The 12744-nt window shown below is 44.6% G+C and overlaps 1 protein-coding gene across 1 annotated transcript in view; it reads left to right on the top strand.

Moving 5' to 3' along the window:
- Positions 1–6609, top strand: part of IL17RA (interleukin 17 receptor A) — a 44059-nt gene extending 37450 nt beyond the window's left edge. The window contains exons 6-12 of the mRNA XM_029912113.1: positions 162–210; positions 869–955; positions 1373–1451; positions 1549–1563; positions 3450–3551; positions 3787–3816; positions 4488–6609. Of these exons, the coding sequence (XP_029767973.1) occupies positions 162–210; positions 869–955; positions 1373–1451; positions 1549–1563; positions 3450–3551; positions 3787–3816; positions 4488–5995 (1870 nt within the window). The 3' untranslated portion in view covers positions 5996–6609. The remainder of the gene's footprint in view (positions 1–161; positions 211–868; positions 956–1372; positions 1452–1548; positions 1564–3449; positions 3552–3786; positions 3817–4487) is intronic.
- The last annotated feature ends 6135 nt before the right edge of the window (positions 6610–12744 follow it).

Here is a 12744-nt window from a genome sequence, read left to right as displayed (position 1 = left end):
GACACTTTCTAAACAAAATTCTTTGGTTTTTGTTCAAAATGAGTTTATTTTGAAACGTCCTTTAATTTTATTTTAAAATAAACATTAAAAATGCTCAAATCAAAATAAAATGTTTTGTTTGACTTGAAACCATTTTTTCATTTTTTTTTATTTCTTTTCAGAATTGCCAGCGAACCAAAAAGTCTGTTAGCCCATCTCTACTTAACACATGTATTCAATTAAGGGAGTATTATAACTAAGGCTGAGATTTTGTCTCTGATATTTTTAGTAAAAATCAGGGACAGGTCACGGGCAATAAAGAAAAATTCATGGAAGCCCGTGACCTGTTCCTGACTTTTGCTAAAAAAATATCCATGACCAAATGGGAAGGGGCTGGGCAGATGCCGGGTGGCTGTGAGTTCCAGGGCGGCCCCCAACTGCGGCCGGAGAGCTGCAGGGTTCCCCCACTTCCCCTCCCATGGCGGCCGGGGAGCTGCAGGGATCCCCCCCTGCCCACAGCAGCTGGGAGCTTGGGGACACTGCTTCCTCAGGTGGCAGGGGTACCTCACAGCTTCCTGCCACTGTGGGACCCTGCCGCTCCCAGCCAACAGGGCTGAATTCATAGATTCTGTGACCTCCGTGACTAAATCGGAGCCTTAATTATAACATGTAGGCCCACTGCTTGTTGCTGTGGGACCCTCACTATATTATTCTTCTGTAGGGCTGCTCTCAGCTCCTATTAAAGTCTATTATAAACTCTCCCTGTGCCTAGCACCGTAACATCTTGTGACCCACATACTCCCACTGCTCTCATCCTCATTTTCCCTCCCTTCTTCAGAGCTTTATGCCATTTTCTTCTGCCTTTCCTTGTAATCCTTTTGTCTGTTAGCCTCTGCAGAGTGGACAGCAGCACCGTGTGAATGTCACTGTCAAAATCGAGGAGAACTTAAAAGCCTGTTGCAATTACAAAGTACAGGTAGGATCTCAATTCTTTTCACTCAAGGGAGGAGAGGGGGAGTGGTGAACAATCTCTGAATATTAGGTTGTTTGTACAACACGGAGCTCTGTCCATGACTAATCCCTAGTTGCCCAGGAAAAATTATGTACACTTCTGAAAGAACATCATACACATCGATGAATTCTCTGTAGACAGTGGTTCGTCCTTACCTCATTTTCCCCATACTAATCACTCCTGAGAGAGACTGGGACTGACATAGCTGTAGGCACCTCTAATGGCCAGTTCTTGTCTGTGTATATGGAGTAGTCCCAGAATCTGTAATCCTTTAACATCTTGAAGAGAAAATGGGATTATAATCTTTGTCTCGAGACAGGGTAAAGCAAGTTAGTTACTTCCAGTACTGTTTTCTGATTTCCTGATTTGTTTCAACTCCAGATTCAACCATTCTTTACCATTTGTGGCACCGACTGTTTGAGACATTCTGCTGTCATCCCATGTCCCTCAGTTGCTCCACGTGAGGACTCCTTTCTTCTACATTAGATTTGCATTATTTTATAGGTGATAGCTGAGCCTTGATCTAACTTTCTGTTCTATGTTTGATTCCTTTGCAGCTACATATCCTGCAGGTAAGACAATAACTCATTCCTATTCCTATTAAAATCTTCCTTTGTGGTTATTTTACTCTGTATGTAGTATAGATAATAAACTAACTTTGCTTGCATGTGAGACAATACATGCAAGGTGTGGGATTATTCTAAGTAGTCACCCTGCTACACACAGGCTTTAGGTGTGTTCACTCCAGAATGCAGAAATCTAACAGAGCTGCCTTATTTTGTATTAAAAGAGAGAGCTTGTATACGATATATATAATGTGCATCTTTTCTTAAAGGAACTACTTGTTTAGAAGTATGTCTCTTAAAAGCAAAGCAATGTGTGGTCAGGGGGAGGGTGACTTACTTTCTGTTTTGCTCAGCAGTTTGAATTTACACAGTAAAAGCTGCATGTGACATACAAGGGCACAATGCAGACTAATTAGCAGCTGTGTCATCCCTGACCAGCAACATTGGGTGCCTTACAATGCCTTGATGAAGTAGGTCACAGTCTTCCAGCACACAAGCCACACCGACTGTCTGTGTGTAACTGCAGCCTACCAGCCACACTGGGGTTATACTCTGCCTCTCACTAGCCTTGGTTATTCTGCATGGTGACCCCAACACACATGCCAGTCTTAGATTTCTCCCCCAAGAAATGTATGTCCTGTACAGTCCAGCCCTCTCCTGGACAATATGTTATATTTAAAGTCCCTTATCTCTTTAAAGGAATAATATGCACACAACTTGCCACCCCAAATGGAGTTTCCCAGACAATTCAATTAAAACACACTGCATTAGATAAAACAATAAAACAAGTTTATTAACTACAAAGAGAGATTTTAAGTAAGCACAAGTAATTAGGCATAAGTCAAAATGGTTACAAGAAAAATAAAGACACAATGCAACTGATGCCTAATTTAACAGACTATGTTAGATTCAAAGCACAGTTTTCTCACCACATGCCTTCAGCAGTCTTACTGTTGACCAAACTTCTTGGGTCAAGGACCTCTTCTTCCCGAATCTAGCAAATGCTTCCTTTGTTGCTTCAGGTGCTGGGAATGGGCAGGGGGCATGTTTGTCCTTCCTTTTTATAGTTTCAGTCCCCCACTTGAAAAACATTTCCAGCTGCATACCAGGAGACAAAAGGTGTATGGGGAAGGATGTTCCATGCTGCTTTTTCCTCACCTGTTGGAGATTCTTTTGTTTCTTTTCCTGCTTGATGTCTGTTTGCTTTGCTTAATATGCATTTAAGCAGCAAACAGGCCTGTCTTAAACAAAGGAATATTTGCCAACTTCTGCTTGGAGCATGTGGTGTTAACACCACACAGTGGAATCTTATAAAATCACAGACTGTTGCCACACACATTTTATCAGGACAGTACTGATCAGCAAACGATGAATTTTCAAATTATACCTTACTAAACATGCCTTGCACAAAAATTATTAGTCATGTGTAGGGTGTGGACACAGGAACATTCTGTCACAGCTTGTCACATATTTTAATATATATGTGTACAGTTTGGGTGGTTTTTTCTACTGTTTAAAACCCTCTTATCAGGCTGTGATAGCTCAAGCAGCTAAATGGAATCTTTCCCAAATTTCCAAAAGAATTTGCCTCTGGGCTGAACAAACATGAGACATTTCATCCCAAAGGAGTTTTTAAAAAAAAAAAAAAGAGAGAGAAAGTTAAGCATCTGAAAATAGGAGTTTAAGCGTTCTCAGCCATAACTGCAGTGTTGCTACTTTGGTGCTATAAGGAGGAATTAGTGGGTTTCCTTCTTCCTGCTACTTCTCAGTATTTTTGGGGACAGGGTGCTGCTGTTCAGCTGACTTCTGGTGGTCAGTACAGCATTTTGTTGCTGGGTGAGACTCCTTGGCCATGTAAAGTTGTGTCTTATTCTGCTCTTCTTGTGCCATAGATGATCCGATTATGTGGCTATACTGGTGTATCACTGGCATCTGCATTTTACTGGTGGGATCAGTCATAGCTGGTGCTATTTACATGACCCGAAGACAAGTAGGTAAGGACGATGTCAGCTGGGGAGTGAGACTCAGAGGCACGTTTATGCCGCTCCCTCATTTCTCTTCATTTACTTCCCTGAATCCTTGTGTGATGCTCTGCGATCAGGGAACTGCCAGTACAAACTTTTCCTTCAGCCCACTGTAAGGTGTTTGCTTTCTGGTCTTTGAAGGGCACAATCTAAAAACATAATTCAAATTTCTTCAGATTTGACCATGTATTTTTTTCTCTTTCAGGCCGCCAGCACAGGAAATATAGCAGCCATGGTAAGAGAGACTTTCTATGCTGTAGGAGAGTCCCTTCATGCTGCACATTCTAGGAACCTGCCTTAACTGCCCTTTGGAGTCTAGACTAGGATTAATTTGCTATTGATGTTTCTTGATACCAAAATATTGCTCTGCAACTTTAAAGCTGTTCTCTCTAACCAGAAGGGACTTATGGGACACTAGCAGCCTTGGACAGAGAACAACCCAGGTGTGAAGCTTTTGCCTTCCCCCAGGGGGCTGCTGCTTTATCTAATGAAATCCTTTAGAAACTATGGATCTGCAAATGAGATGAGAATGGGCTGTGACTACATTTGTCCATCTGTGTGTCCTAGAGCTAAGCTTGATTGCTTGGGGACCTGTCAGGACAGGGAGCTCAGCTTTCGCTTGCGGGCTTGAGGAGGGCTTTTAGAGTTGCTTGGCTTTTTCACTAGAATAAAATGGTGGCTGAGAGAGCGCTCTTTCTTTTTTTTTGCTTGTGGTAGATCATCAGGAGAGGGAGGAGGGGCCATGTCAAAGGGCCATGTCTCTGGCTTTGTGGAGGTTGGATCTTGCCATGTTGTATTTATCCGTGTGGTGTGTCCTTGGTCAGTTAATTGCTTCTGGATTACCCAGATACTGCTTCAGCAAATGTTATTGGAATGAACAATTGTACTTTTTTCACCTTTTTTCAGAGCTGTTACCTCCACAGCTGACTCCACCATCCCTGAGGCCCCGGAAGGTTTGGATTGTGTACTCTGCTGACCACCCACTCTATGTAGATGTGGTACTGAAGTTTGCCCAGTTCTTGATCACAGTCTGTGGTACTGAGGTAGTCCTGGATCTGCTGGAAAAGCGTCAGATTTCAGAGATCGGGGCCTTACCCTGGCTTACTCGACAGAAAAAAGAAATGGAAGAACTATCTTCAAAGATCATCATTTTGTGTTCTCGGGGCACCCGGGCCAAATGGCAGGCTATGCTTGGGAAGGAGGGAACAGCTGTCTCTCTCAAGCAAGATCAATGGCAGCCTACTGGAGACATGTTCACTCCAGCCTTGAATTTGATCCTACCAGACTTCAAGAAACCAGCTTGTTTTGGCATGTATATAGTCTGCTATTTTGAGGGCATAAGTGAGGATAAGGATATTCCTGACCCATTCAATGTCACATCCAAGTACCAGCTGATGGACAGGTTTGAGGACATTTATTTTCTGATCCAGGATATGGAGAAGTTTGAACCAGGGCGGATCCATCAAATCCAGGAGATCACCGCTGAAAACTATGCTGAAAACTCCAATGGCTGGAAGTTGAAGGAGGCAGTACAGACATTCCAGGAATGGCAGGCAAAGTACCCTGATTGGTTTGAGAGAGAGAACACCTGCTCAGAAGATGAGTCTCTGGATAAGGAAATACTGGAAGAATTCATGCCGGGTAATGGAGAGGTAATTATAAAACAGCAGCTGCATGTTCAAGAGCCTGATCCCAATGGCTGTTGTGCAGTTAGCCTCCATGTGAATGAAGATGAGGGTGGAAATTTTAAACTGCAGCTTCAGCTTAATCCACAGGGGAATCCAACTTCCCAGACCCTGATGATTCCCATGGATGAGGCACCTCCAGTTCAGATGGTGGAGCCAATTTCTATTACAGGAGGTAAAAATGCAACTAGTCATCAGGTGCTGACCAACACAGATTGGATGGAAGGAATCCCTCTGCTGGAGACTAGTGTCCCAATGAGGAACAGCATCATCCTTCATGATGATTTTGATGTCCCATCATCAGACAACCAGAGATCTGCAGACCACCTCCCAAATGAAATGAGGCAGCAGCTGGAGGGGTTAATGTACTCTCTTTACCAGCAAAGCCTCATTCCTTCTGAGCCATCTCTCTGTCAAGAAGATGTTGAAGAGCAGCAGCAGCAGATGGCTTTCAATAACCCATGCAAAGATCAGAGACAGTCAGTACAATCAGACCAGGGCTACATCTCCAGATGTTCCCCTTTGCCTCCTGATGATCTGGTGGAGGAAGAGGAAGAGGAGGACCAAGAACAGGAAAACAAGATGCCTTCTCAGTGTCTCTCTCCAGAGGTCTTGGACAGTCTAAAGAGTCTCCAACAGAAGCTGCTTTTCCAGGAAATTCAGCAGAAATCTGTCTGGGAGCACATGGGTGGGATGATGGACACAGGTCATTGTGCAGCGGACTCTTAGACTCTCTGTCCAGGACCATTCCATTTGAAAAATAGGGCTGGAGGGTGGTAGTGTGTATAATTTCAGCACTCTTCTTCAAGCAGTCTCCTCATCCTTGTAAAACAAGGGTCCTATGTTCTAATCAGTAGGAAATCTCTAACTGATGCATATCACCCGGAGGCAGACTTGCCAAGTGAATACAGTATGGTCCACCTACCTATACCTCTTAAAACACAACTGTTACCTCCTAATCTATCTCTGAATGGAGGAAGATGACAGCAATGTTAGTCCCCTGCATGTGCTGTGGAGGAATTGGTACTAAATCTGTTACTCCATAAGAAATCTACTGTGTGTAGAATCCACTGTGAACTAATTACAGGCAAATTGTGGTCCATCAGGCTGCATCTCTCAGGATGCCTGTTACACCATCATTCCAGCTTATTGTAGAGGACTAAAGTCACAGTTATGGAGGAGAGGGTAAAGACTCTGATTCTGATATCAGTTTATTAGCTAAGCTTTATTGTAAATGCTGTAGTAAGTAATTTATACCTCAGATCACAACCAGTGATGACTAGGGCCCTACCAAATTCACTGTCCATTATGGTCAATTTCATGGCCACAGGATTTGAAGACTGGTAAATTTCACATTTTCAGATGTTTAAATCTGAAATTTGTGTTGTAACCGTGGGGGTCCCGACCCAAAGCGATTTGTGTGCGTTGGGGGGGGAGGGGTGTCGCAAACCTGTTGTAGGGGAGGTCTTGGGATTGCCACCCTCACTTCTGTGCTGCCTTCAGAGCTGGACTGTCCTCCCCTGCACAGCCAGAGCTAGGAGCCCTCTTTGCTGGGGTGCTCCCAGCAGCACATGGCAGATCGGACACAACTCCACAAGCCTCCTCCAGCTGCAGGAACCTCTGGGACTACTGCCCAGTCCCAGAGAGCACCCTACAGCAGGTGGAGGCACCTGGAGGTGGGTCTGGTCTCTTCCCCACCCGCCTCCCCAGAGCAGCTGTGCAGGAGGAGATGGACAAGTCCTGTCCCTCCCCTGCCCACCCAGAGCTAAGAGCCCCCTTTGCTGGGGCGCTCCTAGGAACAAGGGGACATCAGATTTCACAGGAAAGGGCTTATTTCACAGTCCATGACATGTTTTTTCATGCCATTAAATTGATAGGGCCCTAGTGATGACAGATCCCGGTAGACCCACTTGTGGTAGTACCTGAGTGCTGGGATTTTCTAATGCATTACACATGTTGGCATTGCCATACGTGCCTGGCCGTTAAGCAGCATAGCAGGATGCTGAGCAATAATTGGGATGAACATTTTTAAGTGGGTAGTTTTGTCTCCTTGGTACTTTCCCCTCAACCCATGATGAGTGGAAGGCACTTGAAAAGCAGCAACACCAAAAGAAATGTAAGCTTGGTGGTCAGAAAATGGGATAGGAGCTTGCAGTGTAATTACAGCAGAAAAAAAGAATGTGCTTTGGGGCTGCATATGGTCTTCACATCATAGATCAGGGAGGAAATGTGTTTTTTCTGTTGCACTGATCGTTCCAACCAGGATATTGTGTTCATTTCTGGGCATCTCAATATCAGGAAGATTTCAAATTGGAGATATGGTGAGAAAAGCAGTAAACACAATTAAGGGTCTGAAAGACTGTTTGGAAGAAAAATTTAGTAGTAAACAGGGCTGTCAATCACATTTAATGGCTGTGATTAACTGAAAACAAAATTAACATGTTAAGCCTGTGGCAGGGGAGCTGAAAAAGCCTCAGCCTGCAGCTCCACGGGCAGCAGGGGAAGGATTAAAAGAGCCCCAGAGTGCAGCTCCCCAGGCAGTGGGGGAGGGGTTGAAGTCCCAGCCCACGGCTTCCCAGGTGGCAGGAGGGCTGGAGCCCTGTGCCCTGAGGGGGCATGGGCAGCAGGTTGCATAGGCTGGGGGAGGCTCTGCCTCCCCAAACAGCCAGGCGTGGCCCCACCCCCTGCTTACCACTGCTCCCCGCGTGCTGCTCCAGTCCTCCAGCCCCTAGTGCTCTGGCTGGGGCTGCCTGCCTTCCCGCGCTCTGGGGTGGGGTGTGCTGCGGCTGCCCGTGCTCCGGGACTGGTGGGGGCTGGGGCTGTGCACTACCCGCCTTCCCAGTGCTCCGAGGCTGGAGCCGCCCATCCTGCTGACGCTCCTTTGGGGCTAGCCTGGGGCGGGACTGGGATGGTGGCCAAGGTGGGAGGGGCTCGGCTCCAGTGGGGCAGGAGGGGGGGGCCTCAGGCAGAAGGGGTTGGGGTGAGGGCTAGCCTCCCCCGGCCGGCGGTTCACGCACTGCCCATGCAAGGGAGGCTGAAGCACCGAGCGGGGTGGAAACCCAGAGCCCCCAGCCCTGATCCTATATTTGAAAATATAGAAAACCCCAAAAAATATTTACATAAATGGTATTCTATTATTGTTTAATAGTGTGATTTTAAACTGCAATTAATTGCAATTAATTTTTCTAATCACTTGACAGCCCTAGTAGTACGCATAGCTTGAACATATGTTGCCTAAGCGTGGGGAATATAACGAACAAGGGAGGGATGCTGGAGTGAAACCAATGTAAGATGATCCCTGGAGATGTAACTAGTATTAACGTAAATTTGAACAAAGGAAGTTCAGGCTAAACATTGAAAAACATTTCCTAGTAGTGGAGACTGCGGAGTCATCTCCCACAAGTAGTGCTGGAAACTTCATCAGTTGAGAGATTTCAAAACTGGTTTTAACAAACTAGGAGAACACTCTGTAGTGAACAATCCAGCATTGTCCCTTGTGGGATCGGCTAGATAGAAAAGTAAACCTATTTAAAGCTGGAGATTACCCCATGCACTGTGGCAGCTTGTTCAACTCAGCCAATCAGGGAATGGCTTTTTGAGGAGTAAAAGCCCCCAATCCAAACTGCATTTTTTTCCTCTCCCATTTTGGGATCATACAAGACTCCTGCCTTTCCACCTTGCTAATTGCACATGTTGGACAACAAGATGTAAACTTATGTCTTGCATTTACATGAAGCATTTGTTCATTTCTGAGATGGCTAACTGATTTTCTTCAGCCTATGCTGATTACATCTGAACAACTTCAAATATTTTGTTTTTTCTATGATTTATACATTGACTTTTCAAATGAAAGTTTTGAGTAGCTATTACTCCACATTGCCACTTCTGCCTGTGCAACCAATACAATGATGTATTTTTATAACTGATTGTATCTTGTTTTTTTCTAATTTTCTTTTTTAATTAAAGGAATAATATACTTTCAGAAGATGCTCACACTGAAATGATTAAAGGATCTAGAATGTCCTCCTTCATTTGATCTTCACCTATGCAGGACACTTCCCCCTTGAACGCAAAACAAAGCACTGAAGTATGAAATTGAGCCAGTCATGAAATGCCAAAATGTTCAGGAACAGGGGTGGCCACCTGGGACACGGGAGCGGGAGGGAAACCCCTCATTGAAAGTTGTCTTCCTCACGACCATACTTGCCATCAGCAGTCAAAATTTGTCTGTGGGATTTGGTTGGCTGAATGTAGGACCATCAGCATCCGGAACTGTCTGTCTGTGCCTGTACAGCCACAAAGCAGCAAACAGAAAAGTTCCTGCAAATAACAATGCTCGGGACCAGGAGCTGTCTTCATTCTATGTTTTGTATAGGACCAAACATGTGGGTTGGGGCTAAACAAATAAATAGCACTGGGCTCAACATGCTCTACGATCATTAGCCCTATGGCCACTGAGGGGGAAATAAGTGTTACTGCTCTTAGAGATGGGGAAAGTAAGGTGCCGGAGGTGCCTTTTTTAATACTTTTGCTTCATTGTAAGCCCATGAAGACTTCACAATTACCTGTATGGTTTTTGTTTGTTTTGGTAAGTCCTTTTCAAGAAATGTCTTAAAATGTGCTGAGCTCAGAATAGAAGTGCTGCCTGAACTGTGTTCTTGACTTGCTTATACCCTTCTCAAGTAGTTGTCCTTTTGCGTTGAAATTTCTCATTTGGCTCTGAGTGAGGAAGTGAAGGTTGAAGAAAATCCATTGTCGCTTTTAAGTAATCAAAGGGGGAGGGCAAATAGTTTGAGTGAACGTTTTAATGTAAACGTGCCCTGCAATACCCATATCAATACACTGATAAGAAACTCAAAGGGAAAGACACACACTTGGTCACAAATGTCCAATTTTATTTTAAGAACAATCTCATTTATTAAAAAATACAAACTCAGATTGATGCTAGTGGGGATGCCAAGCTGCCTTGTGCCACAGGCTGTATCTTTTCTCTAACTTCATTTTCCCCTCCCTCGGGTGATCACCTCTTACTGTTTGCTAGCCTCTTAAGTGAGGGGCAGTGCCAGAACAACTCCTCCCCTAACCAGTTGAATTCTGGTGCAGGGGTAATCTGCACACTAGTGTATGACAGAATGGATGCTTAGAGGCCTTTATCTTCATATGGTAGATTGTGTTTTAGCAAAATTATTCACTTAAGCCAATAATTAGCGTAGGTAGATGTAGGCGGAGAAGGGGGCCTGCATAGAAGGTGGGGTGGGGACATAATTTTCAAATTGTGAATATACTTGTTCAGCAGAACAAGGTGGGGGATTAAAGAGAGGGGAGTTGCAGAAAGCTATGACAGGCTTATAAACAGAAAAGAAATGTAAGAGCTTTAATATTTAGGTATTGTTTCATAAGTGGTAATACAGCTGCCAATTTTGATTTCAAGGTGCTTCCGTCAATGAGATATACTAACAAAGCTGCATGTTAGCCAAACTGCTGCTAATTAGGTTGGCGGTGGGAGGAGGTCAGGACACAATGGCAGGTACTAGGAACAACTCCATATACTAAAGAGAATAAAACTTCTACAGAGCAATCTATAGCAAAATATATATATTCTGGATCTCTTCAGTATGCTCAACTTGACTGTGAATCAGAGAACAAATGTAACCTTAAGAGTAATGCACTGCTTATAAAATCTTGTCATGTTGATACTAGATTTAAAAAAAACTGCCATCTGAATAGTTAAATGTCCAATATGCCATTTTCACACCAGTGTCTGTCTGGTGGGGGAAGGCACTTGCTGTTGAAACAGCAGTTCCATTGCAATTGATATCTACGGTGAAGTAGTATCAAAGTCAGAGTTATATTAACAATTCTGCTGTGACTTCTACTGTCTGAGCTGTATGAATATGTGCCAGTGACTCACGGGGGCCAAATTCTTCATGTTTTGTATGTGAGTTTAGCATGAGTAAGAACAGCAAGGTTTAGTTCTGGCTAAGGCAGCTTTTCTCTCCATCTCTTTTTGGTAAATTGGTCTACTCTACAACGTGGCTGTTTGACTACAGGGAGTGGAGTACTCTTAGTTTAGGGTACTGATTCATTACTGTTTGAATGGTACATTGGTTTGTTCTTTGAGTATGTTAGTTTTCTGTTTAATATTGACTATTTGGTTGGGGGAATCCCTACGTGCATGCAGGCACACCTGCCAGTTCTTCCTTTTGGCCAAGAAGCTAGCATCCCCTTGACATATCTCAGGTCACAGAGGAAAAGTCCACAGTACTTAGTTTTACAATCACAGTCACTCACAGCACCAAGATTGTCCAGACAAATAAAAAGTTACTGAAGAGAAGGCCACGGGCCAGAATTAACAATTGCCCTTAACAAGCATTGTGTTCAGGGCTCAGATAAAAATAAAGCACTCGTGGGAAAGTTAAGCCTCGTTCTTTGCAGCTACATCTCCCGCTGCCTGTTCTTCCCAAGCTAATCACCCCAGCAGCTGCAGCTCTAACAGATGGACACTTTAGACCTGCCCTTTCTGAGCCAGAGCTGGGGGCTGCCATAGTGCTAGGGACAGAAGAGCCTAATGGCAATTATACAGTTCCACCCATGGGAAGCAGAGGGAAAAGTCCTCAGCCTGTAAACATTTTGTAATAACAGTGTCTTAGAGTAGGACATCTACCCTGCTCTGAGAGCAGGGAGGTAGTGGCAGCAGTTCTGGTTCTAGTGCCATGACTGCCACTGAAGCCCAAGGGTTGAAGGGAGGAATGTATGTACATGTATGGGGAAAGTCCCAAGTGTGGTGTATAAGTCCAGCACAGGCTTTGGATAGTGGTTGGTTGCACTTTGTTCCCTCTTCTAACTGGGCAGGATGGGATTATAACCCTTCCTCCAGGAATGCAGTCCTATCAAAGAGCTGTGAAGAGGAAAAGTTACCCTTCAAACCCTGGCTGGTCCTACTTCAGTTCTACTGGTTCCAGATGCAGCTACAGATGGGTAATGGGTCATGCCCTAAACTGGGCCAAACTGATTCATGGAACTTTAAAAATTAAGGACAGCTGCATTTCAACAAGACCAATTGCTTTACAATTGACTCCTCTACCCTCAACCCTTTCCCCCATGCGCATGGAGAACAGTGTGAGATACACCCTGGGACTCTTTCACAGGGAGCTCATTGTAGCACTTCACTTTCCGTGTCTGCACATTAAATGAGGTTCAGCACCTAGCCCACTCCAAGCAGCACCAAGATTCTCCTGCTGGGATAGAGGGGAACAGTTCACAGGCTGCATCCTCAGCTCTAGGGGTAGAGTGTCCACCTACCTACAGCCAGTCTTCCCAGCCTGTCTAATCTCAATGGAGGGTGCCCTTATTGTCCACATAAGAAATAAACACTGATCCTTAAAACATGCATATCCACAGAAAAACAAGACCCCCCAACACACAGATGCTGCTGCTTGAACAAGCAGGTGACCCTGTTCTCACCGGAAATAAACATC

The sequence above is a fragment of the Terrapene carolina genome, unplaced genomic scaffold (genome assembly GCF_002925995.2).
Source record: "Terrapene carolina triunguis isolate 2854851 unplaced genomic scaffold, T_m_triunguis-2.0 Scaffold190, whole genome shotgun sequence".
In the NCBI taxonomy this organism is placed as follows: Eukaryota; Metazoa; Chordata; order Testudines; family Emydidae; genus Terrapene; species Terrapene triunguis.
The sequence above is the reverse complement of the archived record's forward strand: the minus strand, read 5'-3'. Positions and strand labels throughout refer to the sequence as shown.